The following is a 13,823-nucleotide window of genomic DNA, read 5'->3' on the forward strand; positions in this document are numbered from 1 at the left end:
CAGCAAGCATTTCCCTTCCAGAGGCAGTGTCTGTCTTAACTTTCAAGTACTGCATCGTGGAGAATCACTGTGACTATGCCATTCTTTGACCTAAGGAGAATAACAGGTCTTCCGCTCTCAAAATACGGTTGGATAGATGTTGAGCAGCTTGCATGCCTGGAGGCATCACTAGAGCCATCCACTGAAATGGGGAGGGCAAATGTGAGGCTGCCTGTAATCCTCAGACCTATGTGGACAGAATATAAAGTTGGCCCCCACTAACAATTTTTTCACAAGGAATAAGAATGAGAACAGGCAGACCAATTATCTCGACATTATTGCCCCAAATTTAAGGGCAGTTGAGTTAATTTGCATAGTATGCTGTCCAACAAAAGGAAATCTGAGTTTCCGTAGTGCATTGAACTGTACTGAAGTATGGCACATATGAACATTGTATGGTAAAGAAAGGGAAAACAAGTGTAAACTGAATGAGTCATTAAGCTGATGAAATGACTGTCATAATGAGTCTAATCAATCTACTAAACGTGGCATCTGTTAAGTGAATATAAGTGTAATTGAGAGCTGTATGGGTAATTTAATTCTCTTGCTCTGTGTGTCTTATCTGTAGAAAAGAGGAAAAAAGACAGAAATAGGGTTTGAATGTGCTTTCACAATTCTTTTGCATTTGTAGGTACGTTTTCATGCCTTTATGACTTCTTAGCTTGTAGTTGCTAGGCTTTGGTCAAGTTGTGGTGGAAGTGTCCCTTCTAGAGTCTGCTCACTGGTGCAGTTAGGTAGGTGACTTACAGAGGCCGGCCTCTATTAGCTAGAATAGCTGTGCAATGCTCTTTATTTATGGTGTGCCCATTAATCATTCCCTCCTAAAGGCAAGCGAATCAAATGGAAGAACAGAAGAAAAGGCAGTGCCGAACTATAGAGAGGGCATATGTTTGCTCATGCGTATATGTGTATATGGTGAGGATAATAATCCTTTCCTATTATAAACACTTCTAAAGGGCACATCAGTGTGGAATGCTATGCTTTGCTATTGAAAAAAATCAATTACTTTTTTTTTTTTTTCTTTCTCATTGCACTGCTTTTCTCATCATTTGGTCTGAAAACAAGAGAAAAGTAGATACTCCTATCCAAACCCAGGTTTTATGTGAAGCGGATTCTTTCTTTCACTTCATTTTTTGGATAGTATTTCTTTAATTTGTTGATGCCCAAAGCTTGACCTATCTAGAATTTGTCATACTGGAGCCTTATAGGGAAAATACTTTCTAAAGTTTGTAATATTTAAAGACGTGGCTAGACTCCCTTTGAGCTTGCCTCAGAAAGTGCCACTAGACTCCACTTCTACAGAGTTTCTCCAAGTTTTGTTAGTGTGCAGACGTGGGTAAGACGTGTCAAAGTAGTTCTGAAAAATCCCCCACTGAGTTTCCAAGGAATCCCTCCCTCTCTTAATCATGCTTTTTATAACACAAGCAAGAAGCTGCTCTGTGTTCTTGCAGTGCTCTACCACCATTTTGGGGGTAACACCAGTTGTTCCCAAGACAAGAACTTGGTAGAAAAAGGGAGAGCATGGAGATAAGGCTGAAGAATGGCACAAACTGCATTTTCAGGAGAATATTCTCCCAGGCTTTTTATAAGCTTGCTTTCGTTAAAGAAATTCCCTGAAGGCAAGCAAAAATTTCCCATTTTGCTGAGCACTTCAAGTAGAGATTGCTTGAATTTCTTTTGCTGTCCAGATGCTTTAATGTGTAATGGCCAAGATAAGTTTTGCTTTTGAACTTAAAAAAAAAACAACCCCAAGCATTCCTTAGCTGCAGAACGAATATTAATAAGAACACTAAATAAAGGAAAAGAGTTATTTGAGATTTTCCAGGTTGTGTTTTTCATCTTGTCTAAGTTCTCTACATCAGACCAAGACTGCTGTCTGGGCATTCCTTGCATCACAGGTGCACAGGATGGGGACAGCAGGGCAGGAGTAGGAAAGGTGGAGAATGGTCCTTTTGAAGGGGCAAGGCAGGTTGTAAAAAAAACCCACAAGCTCAGCTCCCCTAGGTTGCCTTGGCCAGATATTACGCTCAATCTTAGGAGCAAGGAATATCCTTTAGAAACTGAACAAAACCCAGCGTTTCTTTGGAGATGGATGGGAGTTGACGGGCACATCTGGGAAGCTGGCCAGTGCATTTAGAGGTCTGAATAGGAGCAGAGTTCTCTGGGAAATCTGGTTTTAACTAACACTGAGAAGATGCATTGCTATTTCCGCAAGGATGCTGTACAGCATTTCTCGCCTTGGCTGAGTCTGTTATAGACTTTACAGGAGAGCACATACATTACCACGTGTTGTACTTCTGCTTTTAACCAACATGAGTACAACAGTTTTACCATTTTGAGAGCTGCAGTAATAATCTTCCCTGTGTGTCCCTTTTCTCCAGGGTGAAATTCCCTAGCTGTTGTGCAACAGGTAAGGGGCAAAGTGGAAAACTGCGGTCTTTGTTTACAAGAAAAGGGTAATTTCAGAAAGCAAAACGTAGCTACCTGAGCTGGATTTTACCTCTTTTCCTTCAAAACCAGTCAGATGATCTTGATGGTCTTCACTGGTCAGATGCAGGGTAACAAACAGCAGTGTCCAGAGCATGATGATTGTTTTGCATTGGGGTATGACATGGTGGGGAGAGGGCTGTTTGTTCAGCTATCACGGCTTCCCACGATGCCCGTGGTGCCAGAACAGTCTGCCCTTTTCATACCTGCTCATGGGAGGAGAGAGCTAATAACTCCCATGTTGCTGAGCCTTTCAGACCTCTTCTTTACCCTCTGCCACATCCCCCGTGGCTGGCAAGGCTCTGTCACTGGGAGGACAGTACGAACGGTGTGCTCTGCCTCTCTCTGTGCAGGATTCACCTTGAGGACCTCAGCCAGAGCGTGCTGCTCCATATGACCGAGAAGCTGGGCTACAAGAACAGCGACGTCATCAACACTGTGCTCTCAAACAGGGCAAGTCACACGCTTGCCATCTACTTTCTGCTTAATAAGAAGCTGGAGCGCTACTTGGCAAGCCTTAAGGTAAGTATTGCTTGATGCCGATTCTTTGGATGAGCGGGTGAGTAGGGTAAAAAAAGTGCTAAAAGTTTCCCTGCTTGCTGGCGTTTGATCTCAAGGCTTTACCTCAGGTTTGGGTTTTTTTTCTAATTTTTTAGCACTAGCCATGAAGGGCAAGTATTCCTCGCAAACTAATAACATTATTTCAGGTAAGAATTCCCTAGGTTGCAGAGATAATTGCTGATAGGCTTTACGTCTCACGAGTCCCTGTTTCCATACGAGATTCCCTCTGGCTAGGCAGTTACCCTATAAAAAGCAAACTGTTGCCATTCAGAGTCATACTTGTGACTTGTGGCGTACTATGTCTGTATGTTGAGATAATTCTGCTGCTTGAAGTATCAATAACATAATGTAATTTGATTCAGGAAATCAAGAGGAAGCTTAAGAGCTCTTAAGATTTTGTTTAGTTTTTAAATGACAACTTTGCTGAAAGTTTTACATGAGAAATAACATGAATATAAAGTCTCTTAATCTCCTGCCGACGTTCCTGGTCCCTGAGTATGACTTGGAGGTCAGAAACCCTACTGAAGGGTTTGCATGGAAGCTTTCTCTAGGGCAGGAGTCTGCTGCCACTTGTCACTGTTCCATGTATGTCCTGGGGAGCTGAGCTCTCAGGCTGTGTTTTGTGTGGTGGTTGCTGGAGTGCTAGGATGGGCACAGGGCACAAAGACAAGCTGCACGCTCTCTTCCCATGGCCTCTCCACACAGCTGCCTGTTCTCTGGTGAGGTGTCTCAAGTAGTTGAGGGTCTGTAGACTCCTACGTGACTGCACGGGCAGGAGGGTGCATTGCATGGAGTTTTCTTCTTAATGTTTGCTTCTTTAGAGAAATTATCCCCAACGGCATTCCAATCTGACAACAGCTTCTTAGTTTTTTTCTTTTCTCAGTTCTTTTAGCAAGCTTGCTTTAATGATGGTGCCATTAATGACATTCAAATTCACCATCTCTGTAAGTTGATGCACCTCCACTGAATGCCAAGATTGGATACGGTCCATTAAGCAGTAGTTGAAGGTTAGTTTTCTCCAATTATCTTACATACTGTACTTTTCTGTGCTTCTCTCTCCACAGAAGTCTGAAGGCCAGGACAACATTTGCCACAAGAACCAACTATACCAGATAGAAAAATACAAGGCAAATAAAGACTCCTATGAGGTAAAACTTATTAAAGCTCGTTAAGGTACTTTGAAGGCAGACTGAATTAGAGGATCCCTGGCAATTGTGATTAAGGCAATGGGTTTCTGGACCTGTGGAGACAAAAAATACCTGTGGTCTTGCTTGTGCAGGACAAATAAACCCCTTAATTTCTTTTTGAAGGAACAAAGAGCAACCCTCTAGAGTGGAAGTGTAAAAGTGACTTTCAGCTTTTATGAAGAAAATAAAAGTTTTGAGTGCTCTGTTTAGCAAAATAATACAAACTTCTTCAGGGGGCTCCGTAGTTTCATTCTAGGGTGCAAGTTTCTGGTGTTGTAAGAAGACCATAACTGTGTTGTCTTGAGTCGCAAGACCTTGGTGGTGTAGGGCAGAGAGCTGACTGACAGCCAGGCTGATGTGGTCACCTGGCATTCCTGGTGTCCTGGGCCAACCCTGGCTTAACTACCAGAAGCGATGAAACTGTATTAGCACAAAACTCTGCCCAGGTTACTATTTTTTGCTTCTTAGCAGAAGTGATGTAGAACTAGCCCACTGCATCGTGAGGGACTTCCCTTGGCCAGAGAAAAGATTCAACCAGGTCATCTTTTGCTCTGTCGGTCTCCATTTTTTTTGCCTGCAAATAGAGAAGGTTGTATTAAAAGAATACATATTAGGTAATTGAGTTAATAGGAGTCTTCTCATGGCTGATTCTTGCCAAGCACTAGAATTACAAGAGTAATATGAGCTATGCAAGTCTTACCTACCAACACAAAGAGCAGTATTCCTGAAGAGTGTACCTATTTCAAAAGCTACTCTTCAGTGCCGGATTGATGATTTAATTGCAGGGGCAGATTTGTATCATGGCTGGTTTTGTTTATTTTAAAGACTGCTAGCAAGACAAGCTGAACTGCAAGCTAGATGGAAATATCAGGGCAAAGTACTTACCATTCTTTTCTAACATAAATCAAAACCCACTTTACTTAAAATGTATCAGCAGTGGGTAGACTCAGTGAATATAATATTTCAAAATGCTCTATGACAGCTTACTTCAACCTTCCGATGGAAACACAGGCAGGTACCTGGAGGTGAATGCTGGAGGTGTCGCATGGTGCATCCTGGTGCTCTCTGGGCCAGCTTCCTCTGGCTGCTGGTGTCACTTCTCCAGGCATTAACTTACAGCTTCTGCATGCCTAACCGGTGCCGGGGAGCCTGCAGCAAGGCCTGCCTCTGCACCTACGCATAGCTGAGAGAGAAACGTGTGGTCTGGTCTGGTGGTGGTCCTGAAGTCCCCGTGCCCCTAGACGGGAACTGATGTTTGACTTCTGTAAGGATCATGGAAAACTAACGGTAGCGCCACTGTATGACCCCAGCTTGGTTTAAAGGCATGCGTAGGGATAAAAGCTCTCTCCAAAGCCTCTCCTGCACTCAGAGTTAGTCCCCATGGAGCTATTTAGAGGATGAGGGGGTGTCATTTCTTTCTTGAAATAGTTACCTTGATGCAATCACAGTGCAGACACCACGATAATAATACAGTATATTCTCTTTCTGCATGGGCATAGCTGAGTATAAAGTAAGTTTTATATCACTTCAGCTGTACTTACACAAAGGGATTGTGTTACCCTTACCGTACCAGGACAGTTGAAGCAGCACACGTGGGTGAATACAGACCCTGGGATGCTACTGCCGTTTGTAACTATGGTAGACATCTCTCCTAAAATGCCGTAATGGGGATGAGAACACTGCCCAGGGAGTGTCTAGCTCCTGCCACTGGGATCAGTGGGTGCCACTGGGACTCAGGAGTGTGGATTTTGTAAGCTCAGGCAGGTTCATGAGCTGTAGATAGAGTCCCCTTATCACCCCTTATTTCCAGAGGGGAACTGGGAGGCACTGGTCCCTAGGCAGACACTGCACGAAGAGCGTAGCTGTGTGTTGTCATGGGAATAGCAGGAAGAGGGCTGGTCAGCTTCAGCAGCCGGCTGAATTTCTTTGGCTTCACTCCAGCGATGTGAAATACGGACTTTGCCTCGGACAGGGGCTGCCTGCCAGCAACACCGCCTCTTGCTGGGGCAGGCAGCGGGGCACACAGGCAGTGGTCGTGCCCAGCCCCTCTTCTCCATTAGGTTTTCTAACCTGGAGCGGTGGGATCAGCATGCTGAGGCTGAGGGTGCTGGGAGCTGCTGTCGGTGCTAAGTAACCGTGCCGTTTTGCAGGCTGATTTCATTTTAGTGCTCAGGGCAGATGGGCAGCACAGGGAGGAGGGAGGCAGCAGTCTCGCTCCATCTCTCTCTTTTTGCTGGAGAGGCCTCAGGTGATGAGCGGCCGTCCCCCCAGTGAATCCGTGGGACCAGTGCTGGGAATACCTGTCTCCCGCAGGGTAGATAGTGGGCTCAGACTTGGGGAATTTGCAATTTTTAAGAACTTGTGTCATTGTCCTATCACCATTTCAGACATGGCCAAGGCAAATACCCTTTATCTTCCTTTCAAATCCGTTGCTGGGACTAAGAGTAGGTTTTCGGGTCGAGGTCAGGACAGGAAATAGCAGAGGATGATGTAATGCCAAACCTATTCAAGTATAACATACCGGTACAACTCCTGCATTGTGTGACAGCATGCCATTACGTGGCTGTGCACGGTACAGTGAAGAGCGAACTTTTATAACTCCCCTGCAGGAAATCTTCCTTTCCTTTTAAAATATAATACTATGTGGCACATTGGGAGTTTAGGATTTTGGTCATTTCCCCTCTCACAACCATCGTCTAAGAGAAACAGTGTTAGTAAGCTTAAAAAAATACTTCTAAAACTATTTGCAACATTTGTCCAGGGTAAACTAGTTAATTGCTAACAGCAGACATGTGAATTTTCTTTTTCATGGGTGGTTTTAATTGTACAGTATGACCGTATTACTGCTGCTTAGAAAACATGACAGCAGTGTGAAGGCAAAGTCAGGGGCACTTGGCAGGTGAGGAGCTGCGGCTTGGCTCTTGCACCATTAGGCTAAAAATATTGCAGCAGTGAAACGTCCTGCATTCTGACAGATGCTGCAGCAACAGACATGCAAATTCTTTCCTCACCTATCCAAAATAGCAGAAAGCCGCTAACAAACTTGATCGGCTCCTTTAGGCTTAATATAGTCACCACTTGGTCTCATCCTCACAAGTACCTTTAAAAAAAGATACTCAGTAGAGCCCAGTCTCTGCTGAACTTGGCAGCAGAATTTCAGAGCCTTGAGAGGAAAAATAGTGTGGTGGGCTCCAAATTAGCTGTACAGCTCCCACTGACTCTATTGTCGCAGGGTATTATTCACACAGCATTGTTACTATTATTGCTGTTGTTGTTATTGCTGTTGTTATTACTTCATCGGTAGTGCCTGGGACCGATCAGACTTTGCATTGTTCCGAGCACAGCATAGGCAGGGAGGAATAAGTGCTCGGTGCTGGAGGTGTTTATGGCCTCTAAAGGCAAGGGGAAAGACATCAGGTGGACAAAGAGGTATCACGCAAGCAAAGCGATGACAGCTCCATAATGCATTGGTTTGTTTGCGCGGAAGGGTTGGCCAGCTTTAGCTATCTAAGAGGAAAGAAATTGGAGGGGATAAGGGACAGATGGAGAGAAAAATGGGAACAAAAAACATGCGAGAAGGGAGACTGAGGTGAAGACGGTGAGGACCTCAGAGAGGGTCTCTGGTTCTCGCTCCTAACCAAGTCACCTAACCACTTCTGTAATAAAACTAAAAACCCTAGTTCAGTTCATGATTCACTGAAGCTCTTCCTTCTGACTCCATAACTTCTGAGAATTCGAAGTTAATGAGCCCAGCAGTGCCCAGACACCCTCTATGTGGGGATTTAGACTCTGTCTGAGCTGGGAATGATCATAACGTGTGCCATCCAGGTATTTTCCTCTTACGTGTCTTAACGTTTCCAGAGCTGTGTAGGGGCCCAAGAGAATCCAAGTTGTCTTCTGCATCTTTCTTTCCCTCTCTCACATGTATGCACGTTGTTTTGCATTTGAGGGTTTTGATAGACTTCATGTCAATGAACTTTCAAAAGAAAATCATCAAGAGAGCCAGCCCTTGGGCAGTGCATAATTATCAGACAAAATACAGGCCTCAGCACATAATTGGGTGAAGGAACTTCTCTGCATTTTTAAAATAACCCTCGTACTTACGGTGACTTTTCAATAAGACACAGCGAAACATGTTGCTTAAATGAGAATTACAACCACACAAAGAATATCACATAGATGCCCCTCTAAACAAACAACCCCAAAGCAACCAAAGCAAAAGCCCCACTTCTTTGAGATTGACGGCCAAAACCAGACCACACAGATTTGTTCCAGAAAGGTGAGAGATTCCTAAAGTCTTTGAAGGATAGCAAAATATGGGCTGCAAATCCGATGCCTGATTTTTAGAAGTGAAATAAGACTTTTGGCTCCCCTTGAAATCAGTACCAGGTAGAGTGTTACGCAGCTTGCAGAATCTAGTGATTCGTGTTCAAAAATGGTACAACTAATTTTCACTGTAAACCAGTGCTTTGAAAATTGGATTCCTCTTCAGATCCCACTCCCACTCCCAGATCCCACTCCCAGATCCCACTCCCAGTTTTACCTCTGTCATCGCTGGAGCTCAAACCTAGCTTTTAGGATGTGTATGCTTGCAATCCCACCATCAGCTGCCTTCCCCATCATGAAAAGGTGTTAAGAGTTCAGCGAAGGGTTGGGTTGGTAATTTCCTCCCTCCCCCCATGTCTTGTGCAGTTGCAGAGATGCTATAAAAGCAAGGGCTGTATTCTTCCAGTTCTATTCTGGACGGAAGATAAATTACTCAAAGAGTAATTTTCTTTAAAACTTTGCTGCTCACCTTTTCAAATGTCAGCGGAAGTGCAATAAAGAGAAATCAGATCTTTTTTTGGTGTTTAAATGGGGAGGGAAATTTCAGGTATGAAGGAGCACGAACCTGCATCTACTTGCTCCAACGAGGTCTCCTAAGACCAATGGCCTCTGAAGAGAAAGCTTTCCTTTTCTTTCAATTTTCCAAAACCAACTTTCACACTGCATGAGTGTCAGAGCAGATGGAAGCCATGAAATCATGTCAGACAGATCAGAGGAAAATGAGACATGGAAGTTTTAGGTTTTTTGAGTAGCCAGGATAAGTTCCTTGTAAATGTGTGGGTTTTAATTCGGCTTCGGTAAGTGGTGTGCTTTTAAGTCTGGGGGTCATTATACTTCCCTTAAGTAAATCAAATTGTTCTTGTTTGTTTTACAACTTAAAGGACAAAAAACTCAAAGAACAAGAAAAGAAAGGGGAGATTCTTCACCGTCAGCTCCCAAAGAAAACTGAGAAAAGTCCAGTTTCATATAGACAGCCTTCTTCCTGTCTTATCTCGCAGATACAGAACACCAAGGCTGTGCTGAAGGACCGGAAAGTCACCAAGGCTGGATGTCCGGAGAAAGGTCAGTGGGAGAAGTACCAGTGGTGTGTCCCTGTGCGCATGTGCATGTGTGGGCATGCACAGTATTAACGAGAGAGTCTTGTGTGTTGTGTGTTTGTTAGTAAACAGTCATGGACTTGCATTTGCTGTCTGCTTTGGGGGTGGTATGTGAAAGAGGACTGGATAACATAGTCAAACATTGAACGGAGCATCCTGAGGAAACCATGACGATGTTCAGCAGTCACGAGTGCTCACTTTTACTTCTCCTTTTATATGACAGAATTCCCACAGTGTTTTAAAAAAAGCTTTCTTTCTCTATTTATATGTACTTATACAAAATCATCTGCACTTCACACTGGTGCTTTGAAAGCATCAACACCCACCCCAGATCACTGACAAACCAAAACCGGCAGAGATGCTTCTTCCTACCGGCAAGCATGTTTTGCTTAGAGAGGATTAAGGAGCAGCACGGGAAGAAATCCCTGACCCTGAGGAGAGTGCCGGTAACGGCGGCATCCCTGGGAGAAGCAGCGGGCAGCAGCTGATGGTGGAGGAAGGGGAAGTAGGCAGCCAACAGGAAATGCGGGTGGGACTGCCAACCCCGGCAAATTTCAAGCAGCAAAAGGAGGGGGAAAAGCATTAAGGGGGAAAGGAAAAGACAAGACAGCCAGGGGAGAGCAGAGCATTAATCACACAGGGTAGGAGGCAGCCTGGGAGGGATGGGTGAGAGCTGCTCACAAAAGGAGGCGGAAGAAAGGAGTGGAGGAAAAAGGGAGTCAGCGGGGAGAATGGGGTGTCGATAGTGTACACATGGCCGGGAGACTTTGAGGAGCAGGAAGGTGATGTAGCCAGCTGTTAAGTGAGGGAACTAAAGGAGGGGAGGTCACTACAGAGCAGAGGGGAGGGAAATACAGCCCTGTAAAACATTTACCGTGGTGTCAGGGAGTTACTTAGAGTGGTGGCTTATGGTGGTTTCATGCTCTTCCTCGTGACTTGGTAATTTATCATTTGATGCTTTCTACCTGAAAAAAATGGCAAAATGATGTTCATCTGGCAGCATAGGCCCGTCTGCTGCAAGGTAGCAGTAGTCCAGAGAGCTGGTCAGAAATGGGACGTACTTTTTGTGAAAAATGTAAAAAACATTTTAAAAAGCTGATTTTGCTTAGATTTGTTGTTCCTTTTAGGTGGGAGGCACAGGGGGAAGTAGACCTAATTAATTTTTTTCCCGCTTTAAGTTTCTCCCTGCTTTTTTGAACTGAAACCTGAAAATCATTCAGATCTCAGCTAAAGCATTTCTCTGCTTATGGAAACCATGTTTTGACATTTCTTAAATGAAGCAGTCAAATATTTTTGACCAGTTTTGGAAAGAAACTAGTCTGATTAAACCTGGTCTGCTTTTCCCAAGCAACTTTCAATGTGAGTGATTTCATCTCCTACATCCTTTCAGGTCTCAACCCCTGCCAAGACCATCCCTTTCAGAAGAAGTACATGTGAGATTTGTGGCTGTGACCTGAGGGCTGGCAGACCTAAATTACTTTATATCCCTTTTAGATGGTTTGAGACTGAGGAACTCATGGACAGTGATTAACTGTTGGTCCGCTATTCTTTCACTTAGGGGAAACCTAGCAAAGCAGGATCCTTGGATAGCTTTCCATAAAGGCAGCAAAGCGTGTTTTCTTGCGACTAGCTTGGCATAAGCGAGTGCCAGCATCCTGTAGAAACTGAGCAGATCTTCTCCACGAGCTGTTTGGTTTTACTGGGCCAAATCCTGCAAAGATTGTTCCATTTATATTTGGTCCTTGCTGGGGAAAGATTCTCGCTGAAGTCGATGCAGCAGATCTGTTCCAACTGTAACAGCCTGAATCTGGCCAGTGCAGCTACTCCATATTTACATGTGTGAAACCAAGAACAGATTTTCTTCCAAAATGCAAGGAAAGACATTAGGAATTAACTCACTGTTGTCCCCTGTGTCTCTAAGTATGTCAGTGAATACAGTATGCAGACCCAGTTAAAACCATGCAAAGTTGTGCTAAGGGGGAAATGTGAGATTTCTCAGACGTGGCCTTAGAGGATATAATTAATACAAACAGCTGAAGACATCTGTGGTTTTCCATTTCATGTCCTTGTCTTACTCAGTTTAAGCACTCTTCCTGCCTTTGAGGAAAGTGGCAGATAAATTACCCATGAAACGACGACATAAGTATCAAATGAGAGTCTGGGAGTTAGGTTCCGAGTATGTCCCTAAGACCATTTGTTTTAGCCAGTGCGTTTACCACGCTCTTCTAAAATTTGTTGAAGGTGATGTCAGATGCTGTCTGCCGTAAGGCAGAGAAGGCAGTGCTATTAAATGCAATCTGCTCTTCTGGTTCCTTTTCTGGTTGCTTTGCAGACTCCAGCGGTGGGGTAAGCCCTTTCCACGAACCCCTGGCAAACAAGACGGGCTGCGTCACTTCCAGTTCCCTGGAGTACCTCGAAGTCCAGCAGCCGCCCCCCAGGACCCCTCGGCTCCTCAAGAGGCAGGAGTCCCCACAGCAGGATCCGGCCCGGATTGGGGGCCGGGCAAAGGACTCTCCTCTCATCCTGAATATTGTGCACTCCTTCGAGTCGGTTGACAGAGAGGACCAAATAGACCAGGTTTCCCCCTCTCATCAGTACAGGATTTTAGGCTCGCCGATGAATTTCCCTTACAAAAGCTCAAGTGAAAGGACACTGTCCCCGCTTTTTCAGCCAGGGAGCACGTCCCCCGTCCACCCCACCCAAGTCTCTTTCACGTATGAAGAAAAAGCGTATCCGGCAAAGGAAGAAGCAGTGTCCCCTACTCAGCTGGTTTCCAACAACCCCTTGGGCAGCCCTAACTGTGTTAAAAGCAGAGGCAGATTCCCCATGATGGGGATCGGACAGATGCTGCGGAAGAGGAACCAGACAATGCAGTCGGCGAGCGACAAGCCGCTGGAAGCGAGGATGCCTCAGCTGCAGCAGATGAGCCCCACGCAGATTTCCTTCAATGCAGCAGATGCTGTCAGCGGCCAGTGTTAGCCTGACATCCCAGGATTTGCACTGCTGTTCTCTGGGACCTAACTTTTTTTTACTTTTAACAAGAAGGGAAAGCCACAGGCATTTTACTGTCACCATGTAATACACTACAGTGGTCCAACGTAGAAAATCAGAGGTCTGCTTGTGAGGAAGGCGTTGTCCTACATGTTGAAGTTGAAAGAAAAGGGCTCTGCTTGTGCTGTTAAGATGTATTAGCATTTGGCATCTGACTGTACAGTAAAACGTGTCTTGAAAGAGCTACGTGAATATGTATTTTCACTGCTCTCATCTAGTATTGCAGTAAGGTTGATTGGAAGAGCAGCGAGCATTAATGGTTTGAGTCATCAAAGTAATCTGCGTGGTGCTATGAATGCTGGTCCCATCCGGGATCTGTGGTAAGACTGTCCATGCTCCATCTGCCTGTGTCACACAGTACATGGTACTGCTACGGGCATTGTTCACATGGCTAGACAAGTGGAAAAACTCAAGATACTACGTCCAAAGGCAACTTGCTAACAAGCACTGCCAATATTAAGTTGGTAGAAACTCGAATAAAGACAGGAGTGATCTAAACATTCAGAAAGAAGTGGGAGCATTGGAAGTGAAAGCAGATTTTACTGTTAATTGCATAAAGTAGTAATAATGGAATCATTTTTTTCCTAAAGGAAACGGTGATTTAATGATGTCACTCAGAAGAAACATTACTATTTAAAAACAAATTTCATCATGTGGAGATTTACCACACTAGAGGCCTGTTCCTTTCATGTGACAGGTCTGCAAGCGGATGCTTCAAACAGTAATGCAGATTGCAACACGCTGTGTTTAAACAATCCCTTCACCTCCGATTTTTGTAGTCGTACTAGTTCCATGTCACGCCTACGTGCAGGACTGCGTTAGCCCCTGTTACAGCAAGGCAGCATTGGACACACCTGAAGGCTTTTCTGAGAGACTGCAGTGAATTAAAAAGACTTATAAAGGACACACGAACTTGTACCAATGCCATTTTATACTGCAAGATTGGTAATGCAGTGGTTACCAAAAATTCGTTATTGTTATGAGTGGTGAAGATTAACTTTCTTAAAAGGCACCATGTTCTGCATACCGGTCTTGTTTTTCTAAGTAAATGATACATCTGAGAGGTTGGCAACAT

At 44.6% G+C, this 13,823-nt stretch overlaps 1 protein-coding gene across 1 annotated transcript in view; it reads left to right on the forward strand.

Annotated features, from left to right (window-relative positions):
• The window catches only part of HUNK (hormonally up-regulated Neu-associated kinase), a gene marked incomplete at both ends in the record, with an annotated part of 57,319 nt that extends 44,643 nt beyond the window's left edge, over positions 1-12,676 (forward strand). The window contains 4 exons of the mRNA XM_082487526.1: positions 2,880-3,048; positions 4,152-4,235; positions 9,482-9,662; positions 12,030-12,676. Coding sequence (XP_082343652.1) covers positions 2,880-3,048; positions 4,152-4,235; positions 9,482-9,662; positions 12,030-12,676 — 1,081 coding nt within the window. The remainder of the gene's footprint in view (positions 1-2,879; positions 3,049-4,151; positions 4,236-9,481; positions 9,663-12,029) is intronic.
• Positions 12,677-13,823: the final 1,147 nt, after the last annotated feature.

Source organism: Vanellus vanellus, assembly GCF_965231255.1.
Source record: "Vanellus vanellus genome assembly, chromosome: 1".
Taxonomy (NCBI): Eukaryota; Metazoa; Chordata; class Aves; order Charadriiformes; family Charadriidae; genus Vanellus; species Vanellus vanellus.